The 20,151-nt window shown below is 50.6% G+C and overlaps 2 protein-coding genes across 6 annotated transcripts; one reads left to right on the forward strand and one right to left on the reverse strand.

Annotated features, from left to right (window-relative positions):
- Window positions 1-430: 430 nt before the first annotated feature.
- On the reverse strand, window positions 431-13,311 carry LOC100730602 (interferon-gamma-inducible GTPase 10). 3 transcript variants are annotated; one of them, XM_063230530.1, is made up of 2 exons: window positions 13,030-13,311; window positions 431-2,034 (listed from the first exon to the last, which is right to left on the reverse strand). In XM_063230530.1, the coding sequence occupies exons 1-2, from the start codon at window positions 13,133-13,135 to the stop codon at window positions 755-757; spliced, it is 1,386 nt and encodes a 461-aa protein (XP_063086600.1). In that variant the 5' UTR covers window positions 13,136-13,311; the 3' UTR covers window positions 431-754. The 3 variants fall into 3 exon arrangements, with proteins under 3 accessions (XP_063086600.1, XP_013002183.1, XP_063086601.1); XM_013146729.3 differs by lacking the exon at window positions 13,030-13,311 and adding an exon at window positions 10,388-10,529; XM_063230531.1 differs by lacking the exon at window positions 13,030-13,311 and adding an exon at window positions 9,495-9,516.
- On the forward strand, window positions 10,705-19,867 carry LOC100728392 (immunity-related GTPase family M protein). 3 transcript variants are annotated; one of them, XM_063230533.1, is made up of 3 exons: window positions 10,705-10,845; window positions 16,440-16,688; window positions 18,317-19,867. In XM_063230533.1, exon 3 carries the CDS (start codon window positions 18,338-18,340, stop codon window positions 19,532-19,534), a length of 1,197 nt encoding a protein of 398 aa, XP_063086603.1. In that variant the 5' UTR covers window positions 10,705-10,845; window positions 16,440-16,688; window positions 18,317-18,337; the 3' UTR covers window positions 19,535-19,867. The 3 variants fall into 3 exon arrangements, with proteins under 3 accessions (XP_063086603.1, XP_003464535.2, XP_013002171.1); XM_013146717.3 differs by lacking the exon at window positions 10,705-10,845 and adding an exon at window positions 13,479-13,939; XM_003464487.5 differs by lacking the exons at window positions 10,705-10,845; window positions 16,440-16,688 and adding an exon at window positions 13,472-13,939.
- The last annotated feature ends 284 nt before the right edge of the window (window positions 19,868-20,151 follow it).

Below are 20,151 nucleotides of genomic sequence, written 5' to 3' on the forward strand. Positions count from 1 at the left end.
GCCGTCCCACTTCAGAGCGTCGAGGTAAAGACTTGAGTGAGAGCAAACTCACAGCCTGGCTGCCCTTCTGATTGCAGTTCAGGTCACCTGGCCTCCCACACTCCCTCCCAGGTCACCTTCGCTCTCTCCCTCTCCCGACCTCCATTTCACCTTGTCCCCTGGACTCTCGGCCCAGCCAGAGTTGAGGAATTCCAGAGACAAGCTAGGAATGGGCCTGGACAAATAGTCACCAGCACGATTTCTCTAATGCCTTCTCAGCCTTGCCGCCAGGTCCTGTGGCGTTTTCCCGAAGCACACTCTCTCACCTTTGAGCAGGGGCCCGGCTCGGGGATCTTGCTTTGTTTGGTTGAAGAAGGTATTCAGATAGTGATAAAAAGAGTAAAAATACCCAAATGGAATAAAAACAAAATAAATGACCACATAACACTAGTTGTGATTATTTTAACGTGTTTATGAACAGAAGAAATAAAAGGAATTAGCAGACTACCTCAGATTAACTGCAAGCTATTGCACAGTATCTCAGTGTCAGGTTTTGATCACATTAGGAAATACTGGCAGAAGAAAGTCCAGGCCAAGCCACTGTGCACTGCGGTGAGGTACCATGGACAGCCATGGCCTTCTTCACGGAACAGAGATTTCTTCTTCCTTCGGGGACCCTGAGCCAGGATTGGCAGGAAGAGCACCACCCCCAATGATGCAAGACCTGAGGTCCATTTCCAGCTCTGTTGGGCCAGCCTCAGTGCTTCTCCCTTGCTCAAATGTGAGCATTTATAATCTTATGCAAGAGGAGCTTAGCATCGTCAGCCACTGTATCAAGGAATTTTGAGCGTAGAAAGCAGGCTTTCAGAAACTGGGCGACAACAGATGTGACACCTCCGTTCACTGAGCAGAAGCTTTCAGCACAGCGCATGGCCTTTGCCGCTGTGCTGTCATCCTTCACCAGGGCCCAGAAATCCAAGCACCTGGTGTAGCCCTTGATATCCTGCACCGATGTGCCAAGCTTCATGGCAGTCTCTGCAATGGACTTATCATCCAAGCCAAAATATTTTCGGTAAAGCTTCAAGCACGCTTCCTGTTCAGACAAATCAAAGCCTTTGAGGATGGGCATAAAGGGAATGAAAGCCAGAGCTGAGGACTTCACAGCGTCCAGCCAGATCTTCTGCTTGAGGAAACCTCTCTTCAGCTCAATGCAAGCATCTGAAAGTGTGGGCAGCATGACTGCGAAGGCCTGGCGCTTGTGAGCAGGAAGCTCCCCCAGCAGCGTCCTCTGCAGACCTGGGAAGTCAAAGTCATGCAGCTCAAAGTTGGAGACCAAGAAGATGCGCGGGTCAGGCACTCCTATGTCATAGAGGTTAGCCAGGCAGTTGTCTCGGATCAGCTGGAGAACTCTCTCCCTCTGGAAGGACTGGGGCTTGCCTCTCCGCTCATTATATAAATCACTGTCCACCTTGCTTCTAACAAAGTAGAAGTTCTTCCCAGCTTCCTGGATTTTCCGGGCCAGGAGAGCATCGTTGCAGGTGAAGCGGGAGGAGGAAATGATGATGAAGCAGTCGAATGTGGCAAAGCCCACTGCTTCGAGGTACGTGTCCGGGGTGAAGGTGGGCGTCCCGGTCCCAGGCAGGTCCCAGAAGGTCACGTTGGGGTATTTTGGATGTTTATAGGGGGTTTTCTTCTTGGTGATCTCCACAACCCCAACCTCAGCCGCCCCTTCCTCCTCGTGACCAAGGCCTCTGAGGGCATTGATGAAACTGGACTTGCCTGTCCCCGACCCGCCGATCACAGCCACTTCCAGGGCAGCATTTTTGGCCTCACTGAGTATTTCTTCAATTATATCCACCGCAGCCCGTAGGTTCCCTTCTTTGAGGACTGCTTCAATTTTACTGAGAGTTTCTGGCGGAATGACACCTCCAGCATTACTGATGAAGGCAGCACTTTGAGACATAAAGTCAGCAGCTAATTGCTGGAAATTCTTTTGAGTCAAATTCTTCAGGAAATCTGAGATCAGGGCATCCATGGCAGGTGACTCGGGAAGGTCTGTAAAAAGGAGAGAAAACAGTCACAGGGAAGCAGCATCCAAACAGAAGGACAGGCCTCAATACCTCAAGGGACTTCTGACACGATTTTAGGCAGGACAGACAGGACAGGAAAAGGACATGGAGGACGAAGCACAGGTGGAGTGGGAGCCAGAGAGGTGGAGAGAGGGCTGGAGCCAGGATGCAGGGAGGCGGAGATGCGGGCAGACACAGGAAGTGCCTCATCCCACAGCCTCAGGGAGCCGGTCCTCCCCACATTCAGTTTCTGCACCCTAGAAATTAGCCTTTCAATTTTTGATCTTCAGAATGAGAAGAGATTAGATTTCTGTTTTCCAGAAAACTCGACACAGGCACCCTGGGCAGGCAGGACCAGCAGAGGGGAGGCCCTGGTGCGGGGCACAGTGGACAGGCTGGACCAGTGGCGTGGGGAAGTCTGAAGCAGCGGGGAGAATCCGAGCCAGGAGCTGGTAGATGAGGTGCTCAGCGATTTTGCTGCAGCACACAGACACCCAGCACAGGAGCAGGCGGGTGGGGCCACCATTCTGCATCAAAGGTCTGAGGAGAACTCCAGCAAGGGGGACCAGTGCCTGCCTCCACATCCGGAGGCCAAGCTCAGCCCCACACCCAGCATAAATCCCCCTGCACAGGTGGCAGGTCACACAGCACACTTGTGGGGTTTGAACTGGTACTCCCACACCAATGTGGATGCCAGAGGAATTCCACTGCTTTTCTTTCTCTTTACATGATTGATTTTCCTTCTTCGGTCTGGTCGTTCCTTCTTTCTTCCTTCATTATTTAGTCTTTTGTTTTCTTCTACTCATCTTCTTTCTCGTTTTCCGAACAATTTCTCTAGGTTTTACGATATTTTCATGTTAGTGAACACTGTCTCCTTCTGCTCCACTTCAAAACTCCTCTGCTTTGTCTTTCATTCTTCACCCCTGTGTTCTCCTGTTTCCAAAAATTTTGGAGATAATCCTTTTCCATTTAGCCTTGCTTCATCTATATTTCACTTAATTCATCTCTCTATCTGGTCCCCTAAGCCCCTTAACCCACAGTGGGGTAAAGCCACTTTGCTGAGAGGAAAATCATTGCATCCAAGTTTCTGGTATATGTTGAGTTTTGTTACACAACTGTAGAATCTGCTCTCATAGGTAAAGCATCAGCTTAATATTTATCCAAGCTTATCAGTAGTCAGCCTGCGTTTGATGCTATTATTATTGCTAATTGTATTTGTTTTTTGGTCTTTTTTGAGATGGGGTATCGCTATGCAGTTCAGGCTGGCCTTGAGCTCACTTTATAGCCCAGGTTCGTCTGGAACACACAATGATCTTCCCTACGTCAGCCTCCCGAGTGCTGGGATTACAGGCGTGAGCCACCACACCCAGCTTGCTAATTGTATTACTTTAAAGAGGATTTCATACCTGTTATAATCAGTTTTTCTTCTTTGTATGAAAATTCTGTCATTGTCTGGGGTCATAACTATTACTTTATTCCAGTAGCAAAGGACTGGATGCTGAGCCAAATACGCAGCGTCTTCTCATCCATAATATATTTGGAAAGTAAGTTCTTGAGATAGACACAAAGACCAAGAACCACCTACATCCAGAAGACATCGCTGAGGAACAGACATTTCCTAGGGAAGACTCAGCACTACAGATAAAGCTACCAACTGTAGGAATCTACAAGCACAAACACAGAACACTAAACTGGAAAACAGAAAATGACAAGAGACAGAAGAAAAATGTAGCCCCAGACTTCTAGCCCACCCAAGACAAGTCTAGAGCACAGTGAGTTAGAGGAAATTGAAATACTCCATCTGGAACTTCCTGAAAATGATACCAGCAGAAGTGAACAAACAAATGGATGAGACTATAGCGAAAATAATCTCTCAGGTAAAAATAGAAATGATCAAAATGACAGAAATTAGAGCAGACACAGATTTTAAAAATACAGGAGCGTAGGAAAGTGATGGACGCCATAAACACCCACTATAGGAAAGAAATGGAACCTGCGACCCAGATTCAAACAGAAATCCAGGAGATTAAAACTCTGTGAAAGTATATGCAAGAGACTGAACAGAGGTGAAGACAGAATATCAGATTGAGAAGACAGGACTGTGGCTAATGATCACAAAAGGAAAGTTATCTTAAAAATAGCCAGAGACTATGCAAAGTCAGCTGTAAGATGAAGCAAATCAGAGCAACATAAGATTGATTGGAGTCAACAAGAAAGCTGGAGACAGCACAAATGCCATAAAAAACCTCTTCACAGACGTAATGCTAGAAAACTCCCAAACATAAAGAATTTGACATACAAATAAATGCAGCATGTAGAACTCCAAGTAGCCATGACCAAAATAAATTTATGCTGATGGATATAATAATCAAGATTACTAAAACTCAGCACTAGAACAGAAATTAAAAGCAACTAGAGAAAAGAAACAAGTCACCTGTAAAGGAAAGCCTGCCAGAATCCCAGGAGACTTCTCAACACAAGTCCTCAAATCTACAAGAATTTGGAGTGAGGTATGTCAAGCCCTAAAAGAAAACAACCTCTGACTCACATTAATGTACACTGCAAAATTATCTTTCAAACTTGACGAAAAACTAAGATACTTCTATGACAAATAACAACCGTAGAAATTCATGACAATCAAACCAGGCCTCTAAAATGCTCTGAAGGATATTTTAGAAAGAGAAAACAAAAATCACAAGCACAAGAACAGCAATATAAAGAAGCCACCGGGGAAGGCAAACAATTAAACAGAGGGGAAAGATAGGAAAACAACAGCAAAATAAGATGAAAAAGATAAGCCGATACAGATCGCTTATCACCATCAATGTAAATGGTCTCAATTCAACAATCTAGAGAAACAGACCGGCAACACGGGTCAAGCAGCAAAATTCAACAATGTCCTGCATGCAAGAAATACATTTAATTCAGAGAGAAATCCAGAGACTCAAAGTCAAAGGATGGAACACAATACTTCATGCCACAGATGCCTGGAAAAAAGCAGGGGTAGCAATTCTAGATGCAGACAATGTGAACTTCAGAGTAAGACTGATGGATCAGAAGAGACAGAGTCACTACATACTTGTTAAGGGAAAAGATCAAGAAGAGACAACACCCATAAATACATACACACCAAATGCTGGTGTACCCAAAACCCAGCTACATAAAACTAATAATAGTGGACATGAGAAATCAAATGAGCACTAACACAGTTCTAATGGGGGACCATAACACCCCACTATCACAATCTGATAGATCAACTAGACAAAAATCAACAAAGAAATATCAGAACTAATGTAGACCTGTGAAAATATGAACTTAGTAGATGTCTATAGAGTGTTCAATGCCACAACATGAGAATACACATTCATCTCAGCTGCCCATGGGACATTCGCCAAAATAGACCACATACTATCCTGTATAACACACTTTAATAAAGGCAGAGGAATGGAAATGTCCCATGTATATTATCTGACCAAGGTACAATCAAAATAGAAATCAACAGCAAAATAAATCATAAGAACTACACAAACACTTAGAAATTAAACAATATTCACCAGAAAAACTAAACTTTCACAGAGGAAATTAAAGAAAAAATTAAACTACCTACAATTAAATAATAAGACTGATACAACATACTAGAACCAATGGGATGCAATGAAAGCAGTCCTATGAGGGAAATTCATGGTGGTGAATTCTCACATCAGGAAAAGACAGAGCTCAAGTAAACAACTTAATTAACAAACTTTGTTATGAGAGAGCAACTTATAAAGAAAAGAGCAAAAATTAATACAATTGAGGCTCAGAAAACAATACAAAGGACCAATGAATTGAAGAGCTGGTTCTTCAAAACATTAAATAAAATTGATAAAACTTTAGCAAACCTTCCCAAAGTAAAGACTCAAATTCATGCAATTAGGAACAAAAAGAGTGCAATCACAAGAGATTCTGTGGCAGTCCAGAAGATCATGAGTATCTACTTTGTGAACCTGTATTCTAATAAGATGGAAAACAAAGAAGAAATGAACAGACTGCTAGACACATGAATTGCCCAACTGAGCTGAGAAGATATCAAAATTATAAATGACCAGATATCAGTCAATGAAATTTAAATGTAACTAAAAACCTACCCGACAGAGAAAAGCCTAGGTCCACACGGATTCACTGTTGAAATTTAAAAGGAATTTAGACAAGATATAATGCTATTCCTGCTGAAACTTTAATGAAACTAAAAGGGAAGCAACACTTGCAAAGTCATTCGTGAGGGCAAGTATTATCCTGGTATCAAAACTAGAGAAGGACCCAATCGATAAGAGAAAACTGCCAGCCAATCTCCCTCCTGAACACTGACCAAAACATCCTCAATAGGACACTGACAAATGGGACACAGCAAGTCTTCAAGAAATTATTCATCGTGACAAAGGAAGATTCATCCAGGGATGCAGGGATGGTTCAATATATGCAAATCAGTAAGTGTAAGACGTCATGTTAACAGAGCCAAAGACAAAAATCACTCACAATAGACACAGAAAAAGTTGTGACAAAGTTTGACACTTATTCATGATTAAAAAAAAAACCTCCACAGAAAATTGAAATTGAGGGGTCATGAGTTCGATTCCCAGTACCAAGAGAAAATTGAAATTGATGGCCTTTACTTCCATCTGATAAAATCCATCTATGACAAATCAACAGCTAACATCATACTAAGTGGTTAACAATGAAAAGCTTTCATCTAAAATCAGGAATGAGGAAACAATGTCTACTATTACCATGCATATTCAATATAGTTCTGGAAACACTAGCTAGATCAATTAGACAAGAAAAAGAAATACAGATAAGAAAGGAAGAAGTTAAATATCACTTTTTGCAGGTGATACTCTATGTACAAGATCCCAAAAACTCCATCAAAAGACTTGTAGACTTAATAACCATATTCTGGAGCATAGCTGGACACAAAGTCAACACTCCAAACAGCATTCCTGTACAAAGCCTCCAACTCACAGAGAGAGAAATTAGGGAACTCACATCTTTCACAATACCATCCAAAAATGAAATAGGAATCCATCTAACAAAAGAAATCAAAGGCCTGTGCATTGACAGTTTCAGTACCCTGAAAGAACAGACTGAAGAAGGTATCAGTAAATGCAAAGACACCCTTGACCACGGATAGGAAGAACCAGCCCAGTGAAAGTGGCTATACTCTCAAAAGTGCCATACGGATTTCATGCAATTCCAACCCAAATACCATCAGCGTACCTCACAGAAGAAGAAAACATTCCTAAAATTCATGTGGAACCAGAAGAGGCCTAGAATGGCAACAACAATTCTTGGCAGTAAAAGCAAGGCAGGGGGCATCATAGTCCCTGACTTCAAATTATACTACAAACAACTGTGATAACAGGAAAACAGCAGGTACAAACACACACGTGAGGATCAGTGGAACAGGCGAGAAGAGGCAGAAACAACTTCAAACACACTGAGCCACACCTCATCTTTGATCAGGAGACAAACATTCCCTGGGAGAAAGATGGCCTCTTTGATAAACGGTGCTGGAAAACCGGCTTTCCAAATGCCAAAGGCTACAGCTGGATCCATGTCTACCACCATGCAGTAAACTAAAGTTGACACAGAAGCACTGAACCTGCTGGAGGCCAGAATAGGCAGGACCCTGGAGCGGACAGCTGTGTAAAAGGGTCTCAGGAACAAAGCCCTGACCGCAAAGGAACTACTACACAGAGCCAGCAGCTGGGGTCTCATCCTCTGAGAAAGTTTCCACACAGCCAAAGACATCACCAACAGAGTGAAGACAGCCCACACAGTGGGAAAAAACGTGACCCCGCTGTCTCCTAGACAGGGGACTTACACCTAGAACATATAAACAATTTTAAACAATCAGATCCCCAAATTTAAAGACCCAATCCAAAAATGGGCATCTGACATGAACACACTCTTCTCAGATGAGGAAATACAAATGGGAACTAAGTACATGAAGAAATGTTCACTATCACTGATTATTTGAGACACACGAATGGAAACAATGTGGAGGTTCCTTCTCACTCCAGGAAGAATGGTTATTATCAACAAATCAACCAATAATCATGGAGAGGCTGTGGCAGGGAAAAGGGATTTTTTTCCCTGTTGGTGGGAGTGTAGACTGCTGCAACACTGTGGAAATCAGTGTGACGATTCTCAGAAAACCAGGACTAGTGGGACCATTAGACTCAAATATACCCCTTCTGGTATTACCCCAGAAGAATTAAAACATCCGTCCACAGCAATATAAGAGCACCCATGTTTATAGCAGCACCGTTTGTAATACCTAAGCCTTGGAAACAGCCCAAATGCCCATCCCCTGAGGAATGGATAAAAAAGATGTGTGTTTTCAAACAGTGGAGTACTACTCAGCCATAAGAATGACGCGCACGAGCCATTTCTAGATTAACGGGTGCAACTTGAGACCTTCCTTCCAAGCGAAATACACTGGACTCACACATGTGACTGTCACCGTGTCTCCCTGGTGAGAGGATCTGAAATAGGAAGGAAGGACCAAATGCTCAAAAGGACCAAGGAGCTAGGGACGGGGAAGGGAGAAAGATGGAAGGGAAAGAAAAGTGATTTCCCAAAAAAGGATAAAATGAAAACAGCTTTGTAAACAGGGAGGGGAAGAGGAGGGGCTGGGGAAAGACAGGGACCAAAACATGTCACGCACAGGTACAAACTCCCTACGGTGAGGATCACTATGTGTATCTACAAGGTACCAATACACTTAACTTTAAAATGACACAGGATAGCTGCTCATATCTACGATTCACAGGGTGGTTTTCCACACGTGTGTGTGTGGTGTCAGTGACAAAGTCAAAGCCATGAACATCTATCCACCCACCCACTCAAACACGGACCACTGCCTGGCTGGGACACACCGAGAATCCTCTCTCCTGGCTGTGTGCAAGGGACCCCGCGTCCCGACACTCCCGCTCTGTGCTACTGCAAGCCACCCTGCTCCCTGTCATCTGTGTCGTCCTCAGGAGCACCCTGCCCTCCCTGCTCCACCTGGATCTTGAGGCTCCCCTGAACCCCGGTGCTGGTGGCTTGGTCCCTGCCCATGGTGCTCCTGGGTGGCGATGGGCCTGCAGGAGGTGGGGCTGGGATGGAAGTCAGGCTGCTGGGTGTCCTGGGAGGGACACGGGGCTCTTCCCCTCTCCTTCCACCTTTGCTCCCCAGATAAGGAGTGGCGCGCAGGCCTCTGTACAAGGAGCTCCAGGCAGTGAGAGGCCCCGCCGCCGGCCCAGAGCGCGGGAGTGTGGGCGAGGGCTGGGCCTGGACACAGGAGCCAGCATGCAGCTGTGCTCCCTCTACCTGGGCCGTCCCAGGGACTGTGCACTGCTGCTGGCTGACACGCTGCCCCCCACTCTCCTTCTGGGGCACCAGTATCGTATTCTCTGTTTCTACCTGATGAACTTTTTAGATCCCACAGAAGAGTGAGAACAGGCACATCTGTCTTCCCGGCCTATTTCTGGCTGTCCTCCTGCTCACCGTGGAGCCACACAGGATGGAATTCTGTCCTTCTCTACGGCTCAGTATCTCCCACTGTGCATGGAGACCAGGTTTTCCTTTGCCATTTGTTCACCAACAGACTCGTAAATCTGACTCTGCTTGTGTTTTTTTAAGCTTCACAGGTGCAGGGGAAGTTGGGAGTAACACGGATGCACATGAGAAACCACAGCCTCAGCTTCGAATCACACAGCTGCTTGAAAACTGCTTCCTGCTCACAGCCCACGGCTTGCTTTTCCACCTCCTAAAAAGGGCCTGGGCCCCGGAACCCTCTGAGGGTCCCTAAAATAGGACGGAGTTTTCAGGGGCAGTTAATAAAGCCATATAGCAGCTGCTGAGGGTAGTCAGGCTCAGTCAGACTCGGAGCACATGCGCGTCACCCTCGAGAAACACTGTCTGCATTATCGATGACGAAAAACAGATTTCTAAGACATTCTACGCCCGACAAGCTAGCATTATAAAACACTGATATTTGGATAGTGCACGGCGTCATCTGCAGTGGGAGACACCCAGCAAATAGTCTGCTCAGTCCAAACGTTCTCACAATTTCACAACAACAAAAACAAAAGGAGTCTTCAGAGACCAGTGTCTCTGCTGTGGGAGGAGGGTGAGCTGACCTTGCCTCCCATCCCCACAGAGTGCCCGGCCCAGCCCACTATGCACATAGTGAGAGCCCCGGCCCCTCAGACTTAGCAGCATCCTCACTCACCAGCCTCAGGCAGATGGCTAGTGAGGGAACACACCCGCTGTGTCCACTGCAGGAGGAGAAATGCTGAACCCCAAGTGCTCACCGCTCTCCAGAGCCTAGCAACGTGGCCTGCGAGCCCTGAGTTCTCCAGGATACCAACACGGTGTCAGCCTGGTCAGCTCAGAGGGCAGGAGGTGAGGAAGTGTGAGTCCCCAGGACCTGTGCACCCTGTCACCAGCCCCAGGGAGCACTAAAGAGGAAGGACCTCCCACAGCCTGGCCCGGGCCACACCCTCATAGGGGTGGGCTGACCAGTAAGGCAGACAGTGAAGAAAACCAAAAGGAAACCAGAGAGGCTTTTAGTTTTTGAGGAATCTCTGCTAATTTCCAGAGTAACAGTGACTCAGAGGGCAAGAGGAGGTTAGATGCTGCTGGGGCAGTGCTGGGGCTCCGGGGCCCCGAGACTCGCACTGCCAAACCTCCAGGCAGACCGAGAGCCTCAGGAGGGAGGCAGTTCTGACCTGGACGTCCAGGAGCAGGGCCCGGGACAGAGCAGTACCCTGTGAGTCTCCTCTGGCTCTCACCATCTAGTCTGTGTGTGTCTCTCTTCCTCTGCAGTGGCCGTGGGTCACTTTGAGGTCTTCTCTCTGCCCTGGTCCTCTTTGCCCAGCTCTGAAGGGGTATTCACCCTATGGGGGGGCATCAAGAGGGACTGGAGAGCTGACCTGGCCCCTCGGGAGTGGCGAGATGCCTTCTCTGGCCAGTGGCCTGTATCTCCCTGAGCCAGGAGGCTCTCCTCCTCCGGGGACAGTGCTATGTCTAGGCAGTCAACGCTGTGTCCCACACTCAGGGTGACCGGCCCTGCATCCCCCGCCAGAGTCCAGAGTCTTATGAAATTGCAACCACCCCTTCCCTTATGGAGACAACGGGAGCAGGGACAGAAGTCATCTTCTTCCCTCTCTTCAACCTGCAAGAGACAGCCATGAGAGCCTGGGGCACGGGAGGCCTTGTGTTGACTAGGACAATCTGGGCCCCTGATGTAGTTCTGCCTGGCGAGGGCAGAGCCTTCTCTAGGGTTCGAAAAATCACTTCGTTGGAAATAGGGAAAGGTGGCTTTGTTGGGAGAAAGAGAAGGAGATAGCAGGAAGCACCAAGTCTGCTCTCAGCCTCCCTGGCACATGGCTGTCGCCACCGGAGAGCTGCCAGAGCGAGGGCTGTCCTGGGCTCTGAGACCCGGATGTGGCCATCAGCCCTCCCTTAACCCACGCAAGGGTGCATTCTAGGACGAGTGTGCTGTGGCCTCTGTGCTGTCTGGGGCCCGCCCATGACCCATGAGATTCACAGCAGGACGGCCTTGGGTGCGCGCACGCTCCAGTGTACTGACAGGGCAGGAGCAGGTTGTTGGGGCTCACACACAGGGGCGTGTATCTGATATGCTGCGGGAGGTTTTATACTGCAGCCTTCTTCTCACCTGCTGGGGTTCTGCAAGCAAAGGGAAAATAAAGGGTCGCACACACCAAGGCTCAGCAGAATGGCTGCTGCCCGGCCAGCCTGAGCAAACAGCTTTTGTTGAGATATAGAGCAAAGAAACTCAAATTGCACATGCTCAGACTATATAACTTGTTGGCTTCTTAACCTTATAGGACCTCATGTTGTCACCTTGGGGCGGGGCGATGTTTCAAGGCCTGCACTTTTTCCATACCATCGCTGACCGGATGCATCGGGACAAAATGGAGTCAGTGTGGCCTCTCTACACCCACTTGATTGCTTTTATGCTTAATTGGAGGTAGAGGAAGGAGGCAGGAGGGAGCTGAGCCCTGGTAGACAGGCTGGGGCCTGATCAGCTCTGTCTCCCTCTCTGTCCTGACTCCCTCTCTGCCTCTGGCTCTCTCCCCTCTGGCTCTATTTCTCTGCCCCTCCCCTCCCCCATTTAACTCCTCTAACTCTCCCTGCCTGCCGCCCCTGCAGGTGCTCACAGAGGATGTTCATCCAACTGTCCCTATCAGTGTGTCAAGGACAGGGCAGCCTGGATATACAGAGCTCCTGTCCTCTGCTCGCTTCCTGCAAACGGTGGGGCGGCCTGGTCCTCTCCTCACTGACTGCTTACCTATCTCCACCTCTATCCACAAAGAATCCTCTGGCAAAGGGCTTCTGGTTGTCCTGCTGAGGGAAAGGAGAAATCAGGCCTGGCACAGTCACCTTTGAAATCTCACAGCCCCTGAGGGGTTGCACAAGTTACCAACATTTGAAATCTGCCCCTGAACCCAGAAAACTGACTCACAAACCCTGTGTCCCAGCCCGAGGCCCATGCACACACTCCCTGGGGAGCTGGCCCTGCTGCTGGGGGAAGGTTGCAGGGTGGCGTGGGGGCCTGAGGTCTGTCCTGCCCTCTTTGTAGGTCGGTCAGTCAGCACAGATGGGAAATAGAGGGAAACACAGAGTGTGACATGGGACTTGGAGTGTGTGGCCACGTGAAGAGTCCAGACAGTGGTGATGGGGTGACCAGGAGCTGAGAGAGCCTGGGACCCCACTGGGCTGTCCTGTGGGCCTCTGCCCCAGGGATCTGAGGAGGAGTGGCTGTGGGGTCCTTCCCTCAGAGGGAACTGCATGGGTGAGGGAGGGGACCGCAGGGGCCAGCGTGAGCCCTAGAGATGGGGAAGTTCCAGGATCAGAAAGGAGGCAGCTGGACCACACAGGTCCACAGAGCCCGCTCAGAACCCAACGCCTTGTCCAGCAACCCCCTCACCTGGGAACCAGGGGGCCCCTCTCCCCTGGCAGACGCCACCTCCATGCCCAGCCAGGTCGGGGCCCAGGGCATCCTCTGAACAAACACTTCGCTCAACAGTGCCCATCAGTCAGAGGGACCGGGAGAGTTTGAGGCTGGAGCTGCCATTCTGGAGACGCTGAGATCAGTGCTCAGCTTATCCTGGGGGAGCAAGCCTCTTGTCCCAGGCGGATGACAGCTCTGGGGCTGAGCCAAGCTGTGTGGTGGAGGCAGCAGGTGCAGGGCACAGGAGACAACAGCCACAGGGGACAGACTGCATCTGCAGCTGTCACAGGGGCGGGCCTCTCAGGGTCTGGACGGTGGCCTTGCACAAGGTCCTCCCTCTGACCTGGTGTCCCGGGTGGGGCTGCGGAGCAGCCTGGTCAGGCTCAGGAGTCGGCCAGCCTGTGCTCAGCTGCAGGTTCCCCAGGCTGACTTAGGAAGCCCGGAGTGGAGCTGGTGCCCGCCCTGCAGCTCTCTCACTCCTCCTGATGGACAGTGTGGGAACTGTCCTGCAGACTCCTGGAAACTGCTCATTTCCGGGAACAGAAACTGAAAGCTGGCCTCACTGCCATTGTGTCCCCTCCTGTGAGACCAGCGGGCAGCGCTCAGACACAGATATACCACAGCAGGGAGCCAGAGCCACGCAGGGGTCCAGGCCTGCAAGCAAAGCCCGGCTGGCAGCTCGGCCTGTCCTTGGCTGCTCTGCTTCCCTTCCTGATGGTCGGCTTTTCCTAGGACCTCAGCCCTTCTCGCCTCATGCCTCATTTCTGAATGTATTTGGGTCTTTCCAGAAGGAAAGCCCTTTACTTGAAGGTTGTGACCTTCTCCCAGGAAGTGGATGCCTTTCTGGAAAAGCCAGAGACACCCACTTACATTCAGCTTTCTGAAGGTAAGTGCAAAGCTCTGAACTGCACCGTGGTAAGAACTTCTGCTAATGTAAAGACACTAAAGGGGGACCCCTGCCTCCCGAGCAAGAAAGTCTAGGTCTGACCTGCTCTGCTTATGGGGTGTTCACGACAGGGGCCCCCTGTGACAACCTTAAGGCACCGCACAGTGTGACAATATTGTTGGTGCATGGAACCCATCCACCCGCCAGCGTGGAGGCACAGGGCCGGCTGTCACCTCCCTGTCCCTGGTGTTGTGCACCCGAACAGAGTCTGGAAACAGAGGGCAGGGTGTGGCACCTGCTTCTACTGATTTTCTCGGTGGGGACAGAGAGCCTTGGGTACATCTGAGAGCCCGGACTTTTACAACAGATGATTCAAGTATTTTATCTACTTTGGAAAAACTGGCTCTTGCGGGGTATCAGTTTATTTATAGACAAATGGAGTGGCGGGTTTTCTTCCACTTTGTCTGTTTTTCTGTGCATGGTTCACTTCACTCAGTGTCCTTGAGTTCTACCCGCTTCTTTGTGAACGACAGGAGTTCACTGTCCTGCCGGGCTGAATGATCTTCCATCATGTGTGTGTGTGTGTGTGAATGTGAATGTCACATTGTCTTCACTCGTGTCCACGGATGGCCCCCTCGGCTGATTCTGAGTCTCAGCTCCTATGAATGCTGCTGTGATTCATGAGGACAGGCAGCTGTGTCTGGGCTCGATGGTCAGTTCTACATTGCTGGGTCAGGTGCTCAGAAAATCACCTTAAAGGAGGGAAGAACCTGATCAGTTCCTGGTTTGCAAGGCTTAGTTCTTGGTTGCTCCCTGCTGTCTGTCTCCTTTGACTCTCTTGAGCAGAATTTCACCATGCAGGGCTGCCCTTCTGCGGGGTCCAAACACTGGACTGGAACCTGACCACAGACCAGGGAACCAGATCGAGGCGTGAGAACAGAACGTTATTAGCGGCCACGAGCCCTTTTCCTCTCCTCACTCCTCCCATCTCAGGATCTCCCCATCTCGGACCTTGTCCTGGATCCCACTCACCTAGCTTCCATGAGCCAGTCTGCCTCTGCACCACCCTGACACCACGCCACTCACCCGCCACCCAGATCAGGTACCCTGCCGTCCCACCACAGGCTGCACAAACTGTGGCCCCTGGGACCGTCACAGGGACCCTTGGAAGACTCCAGGTAGTGTGGCCAGTGGCCTCAGGGGTGTGCAGCTCCAAAGCCTATTTGAGGTGTGCTGTGCTTTCCCCCATAGCCCTCCCTCCCTCTGGACTCTGGCAAAATCTGTGATAATTTCACTAGATAGCTCCCTCGCCTCATGTGTATAAAGTCCTTGGAAAGGTGGGCTCTGAGGAGTGGGGCTAAAGTGATGTTGTGGTTTACATCTAGATGTCCCGAGTCTCTCTTTTTTTATATAAAGGTAGTAAAATACAACAGAACAAGACAGAACAAAGGCAATCTGGATGCAGTGAAGTTGGTACAGAACCTCACAGCAGGACACAGGGATAAGTGATAGGTGCCACAGTATATCTCGTTATCTTCACAATAGCTCTCCATTCAATCAGGTATAGCAAGATCAAACCAAAACCAGAACATTATAAAACCTATCAAGACAGAATACTGAATAGAGCAAAACAGTGAGAACAAAGCAAATCAGTGAAAACATTTGCTTTCAAACACAAGACAGAAGGAGATCCCCCATATGTGCTGTATGCATGCGGCCATCCTCCCAGGGCATGTTGAGACCTCGGTCCCCAGTTGCTAACATGGAGGGGGAGGACATTTGATTCTCAGCCCGTGTGCTGGTAGGCTCAGGGCACAGCTGACTGGTTCTCCACTTACCAGGAGGTCCCGGGAGTCTTGTGTTTGTACGTGGGGCTTTGGAAAGTGACTTCACGGGGGGATGTGGATTAATCCACTGATGGGTTCACAGCTCACCGCGGTGTTGGGAGGGGAAGCCTGGCTGGAGGAGGTGGGCACTGGGGCGGGCCTGGGCCCTCCAGCCCCACTTTGATCCTTCTGCTTCCCGCTCCCTGCCGTGACCTCTCTCTCCCCCGCCATGTCTCTCTCCCGTGTCTCCCTGCCTTGGAGCCACCCAGCTGTGGACTGAAACCCTACAGACTATGAGCCAAAATAGACTTTTCCTCCTTGTGGGCACTGGGTGTTGCGGTCAGCAACAGGAAAGCACCGTAACTGAGGTGGAGAGAGCTGTCTTGCACCACTGGAAACCAGCGTTGGAATGAGAATAGGAGGCTCAGAAAACACTGGTTTCCACTCTCTCCTCAATTACAAAACATGCGTCCTGGTAAGGGTGAGCGCGAACCCCCTGCAGTAAGCGGGCACTGTTCCCAGAGAAGTGTCTCAGCACCCAGCAGGCGCCAGTTCTGTCAAACAACACCGTGCGCCTTCGGCATGGAGCCGTGGAAACATGGCATCCCTGTCGCGGGCACAGACTGATGGGGCCTCGGGATTTAGTCCTAACTCTGCTTCTTCTCCTTCATCAGGGGCGCTGATAACACTTTTCTAGTTGAGCTTGAAGAAGATTAAATGAGAGGAGGCACACAACGGACAGAGCCCAGACAAACGCACAGACACGAGACCTCCTTGCGGTTGTGTTAAGTAGGAGAGGGGCTAGAAGAATTCCCTGAGGAACAACTTCCTCAGGTGTCTTCACAGGACCAGAGAGTCCTCAGCGCGGGAGCAGCGTGCCTGCATGTCGCCTGTAGTGAAAACCCCCCCGCGATCCCTGGGAGGTGGGTAGAGGACCTCGCACCTCGCAGGCAGAAACTCACCTGGGTGCTCCAAGGAGTGTGTGCAGCCTCCAGCACTGGCCAGGTCCCCACCCTCCCCTCCGTGGGAGGCGGAGTCCAGGCCTTGGGACTGGATGAGTTGCAGCAGGTGTGGGGACCAGGTGTGGGGAGCGTGTTGAGCAGGCAGGGGCTCCCCCAGGAAGTACGAGGGGAGGGGAAATGTTCACAGAGCTGGGGGAAGGAAGGGAGCCCCTGCTGAGGCTGTGAGCCATGTCCCAGAGATAGAAGAGTGGACCTCGTGGGGCAGCATCAGGTCATGGGGTGAGGCCAGGACAGGTTTCCAGCCACTTCAGGAGACCCCAGGGGTGGGTGAGGCAGAGAGCGCCTCGCTCAACAGAGAGGATCTTTGAGGCTCAGACATCCCCGTTCTGAGTTTCAGAAATTTTAAACATTTGCAGTCACACACAAAGAAGGGGACAGACCAGACCTTTAAGGGAAAGCTGGGCTGCCGTCACGCGTGGGCTGTTGGTGGTGAAGCAGGAACTATCTGTGTGTCAGAAGACTAAACGGGGTCTAATGGGGACCCCAACAATTCCTTTCCAAGTCCGACCTCACAGTGCCTCAGTCTCCTTTCAGATTCGGTCCAAGAGAGGCTGAAGGGAAGGTAGGAGAGCGGGAAAAAGAGTCAAATCTATCATGCCCAGGGGCAAACGCCCCGTAAGGAATGAGGTCCTTATGTGTGCCTAACACGGACCAAGACACTTAACAAAACAGAGCTTTCTAAAAGCTCCTGCTAAACAGAGAGAGAGAGACAGAGAGAGAGAGAGAGACAGAGAAAGAGAGAGAGAGAGACAGAGAAAGCGAGACAGAGAGAGAGAGACAGAGAGAGAGAGAGAGAGACAGAGAGAAAGCGAGACAGAGACAGAGAGAGAGAGAGAGAGAGAGAGAGAGAGAGAGAGCCAACAAGATAGCCCTGTGTCCCCAGACTAGCCCGAGGGCCTTTACTAAGCACACCACCATCTGCCCACAGGATTGTGCATATGGTTGTTAACTTGAAATTATGTGGGAAGTTTGTGTCCACGTCTCCACTGAAGTGGGTATGTGACAGGTACTCACCATAATGTCCCAATTTGGCCAAAAAAAACAAAAAAACAAAAAAAACCCCACAAAACTCTTGAGAGTAAAAAAGCCGCTTTCACAGTGTGAATGAAAAGTAACTTCACTACTCCTGATGCAGAAGGGCAGCCCAGGGAGGACCCCGGCGGCCTCCCCCTGAGTGCCTGGGTGCGGAGAGCTGGTGGGTGCAGTGGTCAGCCCTCCCCTCCCATCCGAAGAGAGGCAGGGGTGTGGCCTGCCCACGACGAGGGGCCTGGCTGACCCTCTCCTGCCCTGGTCCCTCACCAGTCCTCCTCACGGCCAGCCGTTGCCGTGACAGCTGCAGAGCAGGGCTCAGGCTCTCCTGACCGCTGGTGATGTGCACGTCACCCAGTGCCCGCTATGCCCGCTCCATTGCCATCAGTGTCCTCAGTGTTTCTTTGCAAATGGACCTGGAATCCTGCACTGAGTGTGAAGTGCATTGGTTCCTGTGTCGCACACACCCTTCCTAACCCACGTGCCCCTCTGCTCCTCAGGTGGCCCCTCTGCTGGCCAACATGGAAGAAGACCTGGTGTCCCATCGCACGCCCCTGTCTGCCTCCTTCACATCTGGAGTGTCCTATCACAGAGGCGGAGGCGTCCCACTGGAGGTCAGCAGGGATCTGGAGAAGGCCGTGAAGGAAGGGCAGCTGCTGGAAGTGGTCGCCATAGCCAGGAAGGTGGTGGAGATGGCATCCAGGGCCACGGTGAGCCTTGCCGTGACGGGGGACTCCGGCAATGGTATGTCGTCCTTCGTCAACGCCCTGCGAGGGATCGGACATGAGGACGTGGCCTCGGCTCCCACCGGGGTGGTGAGGACCACCCTGACCCCGGCCAGGTACACCTCCCCCAGCTTCCCCGAGGTGTTCTTGTGGGACCTCCCGGGCATGGGGGCTTCAGACCAGAGCCTCGAGCACTACCTGAGAGAGCTGCAGCACAGCCAGTACGACCTCTTCCTCCTCATCGCGTCCGAGCAGTTCAGCCTGCACCATGTGAGGCTGGCCAAGACCATCCAGGGCATGGGAAAGAGGTTCTACGTCATCTGGACCAAGGTGGACAGGGACCTCAGCACGACCCCCCTCTCCCGGGGCCTCCTCCTGCGCAACATCCAGGAGAATATCCTGGAGACTCTCCTGAAGGAAGGGGTGCACAAACCCCCCATCTTCCTGGTATCCAGCCTCGACCCCGATTTGCATGACTTCCCAGATCTAAGGAAGGAGCTGAGGATCGACATCTTCAACATCCGGTGCAGTGGGCCCTTGGAGGCCATGTCCTGTGCGTGTAAGGAGACCATTAACGAGAAAGTGGCCTCCCTGAAGACCAGAGTTCTGCAAAACTGTCCAGAGGACACCCTTGGCAGCTGTGGTGCCGATGACCTGGAGCATTATCTGCGGGTCTACCGGGGGTGCTTTGGCATAGACGACGACTCCCTCCTGCAGGTGGCCTGGAGCACCGGGAGGGTGGTGTCAGAGTACAGGACCCTCCTGAGGTCCCAGGATCTGTGTGGTCTCCGCAGAGCAGACTGTAGACTGCGCCTGGCCACCTGCTCAGTGATGAAGATGCTGCTCCGCCTGCTCCGCTGGGTCCCGTGGCTCGGTCCCCGTGCTGTCCGCTGGTTTGCACAAGTGACACACAAGCGGATGCTTCACTTGGTCGCCCAGGACACCAAGGGCATCCTGAAGAAAATCCTGGAGGACTCCACATGTCCCGCCTGAACACAGCACGGGAGCAGATGGCAACCTCCTTTGCCCTGTGGGAGTTAGCCCCCCATCTTTTACCCACTGGAAGTCAAGAAATGTAAATGACTTTCTATTCATAAGGAATATAAGGCTATGCAAATTTTTGAAAGGAATTTTTTTAAAAATCGTTCGTTTTCATAGTCTCAACTTTAATGCCTTGTTCCTTTGAGGAAAACAGTTTTTATTGAAATCAACCGAGTTTCCTGATTTCAGTAGTAAGAAATTTTGCTTTCAGTGGTAGCTGCCATGTGGCTGGTCACCAGCCTGTCGTTCCCCCTGTAAATCACAGTAAATTCTTCTCCCTTGAAACTCCTGTGTTCTTTGTCTCTTTCCTGTCACTGTGCACACTTACTGAATGCTGGTGTGGCACAGAGGGGCTCTCGTGGGTTTAGGAGAGCCCAGGTCCAGTCAACACTGTCCTTTGATCCCTGCTCGGTGTTGGGGACCAGATTCCAGGTGGGTCCTAGCACCCCAGGTGATTACCTGTGCACGAGGCCCACAGGTGAGAGACGCCAGGAAACCCCCTAGGGAACGTGTCATGTCCAGCTCAACTGCAGCAAGGTCCAGCCAGGCAGTGTTTGGGCCTGTTTTCT

This window comes from Cavia porcellus, unplaced genomic scaffold, assembly GCF_034190915.1.
Source record: "Cavia porcellus strain 051 isolate PalLab524CR breed Dunkin Hartley unplaced genomic scaffold, mCavPor4.1 scaffold_19, whole genome shotgun sequence".
Lineage (NCBI taxonomy): Eukaryota > Metazoa > Chordata > Mammalia > Rodentia > Caviidae > Cavia > Cavia porcellus.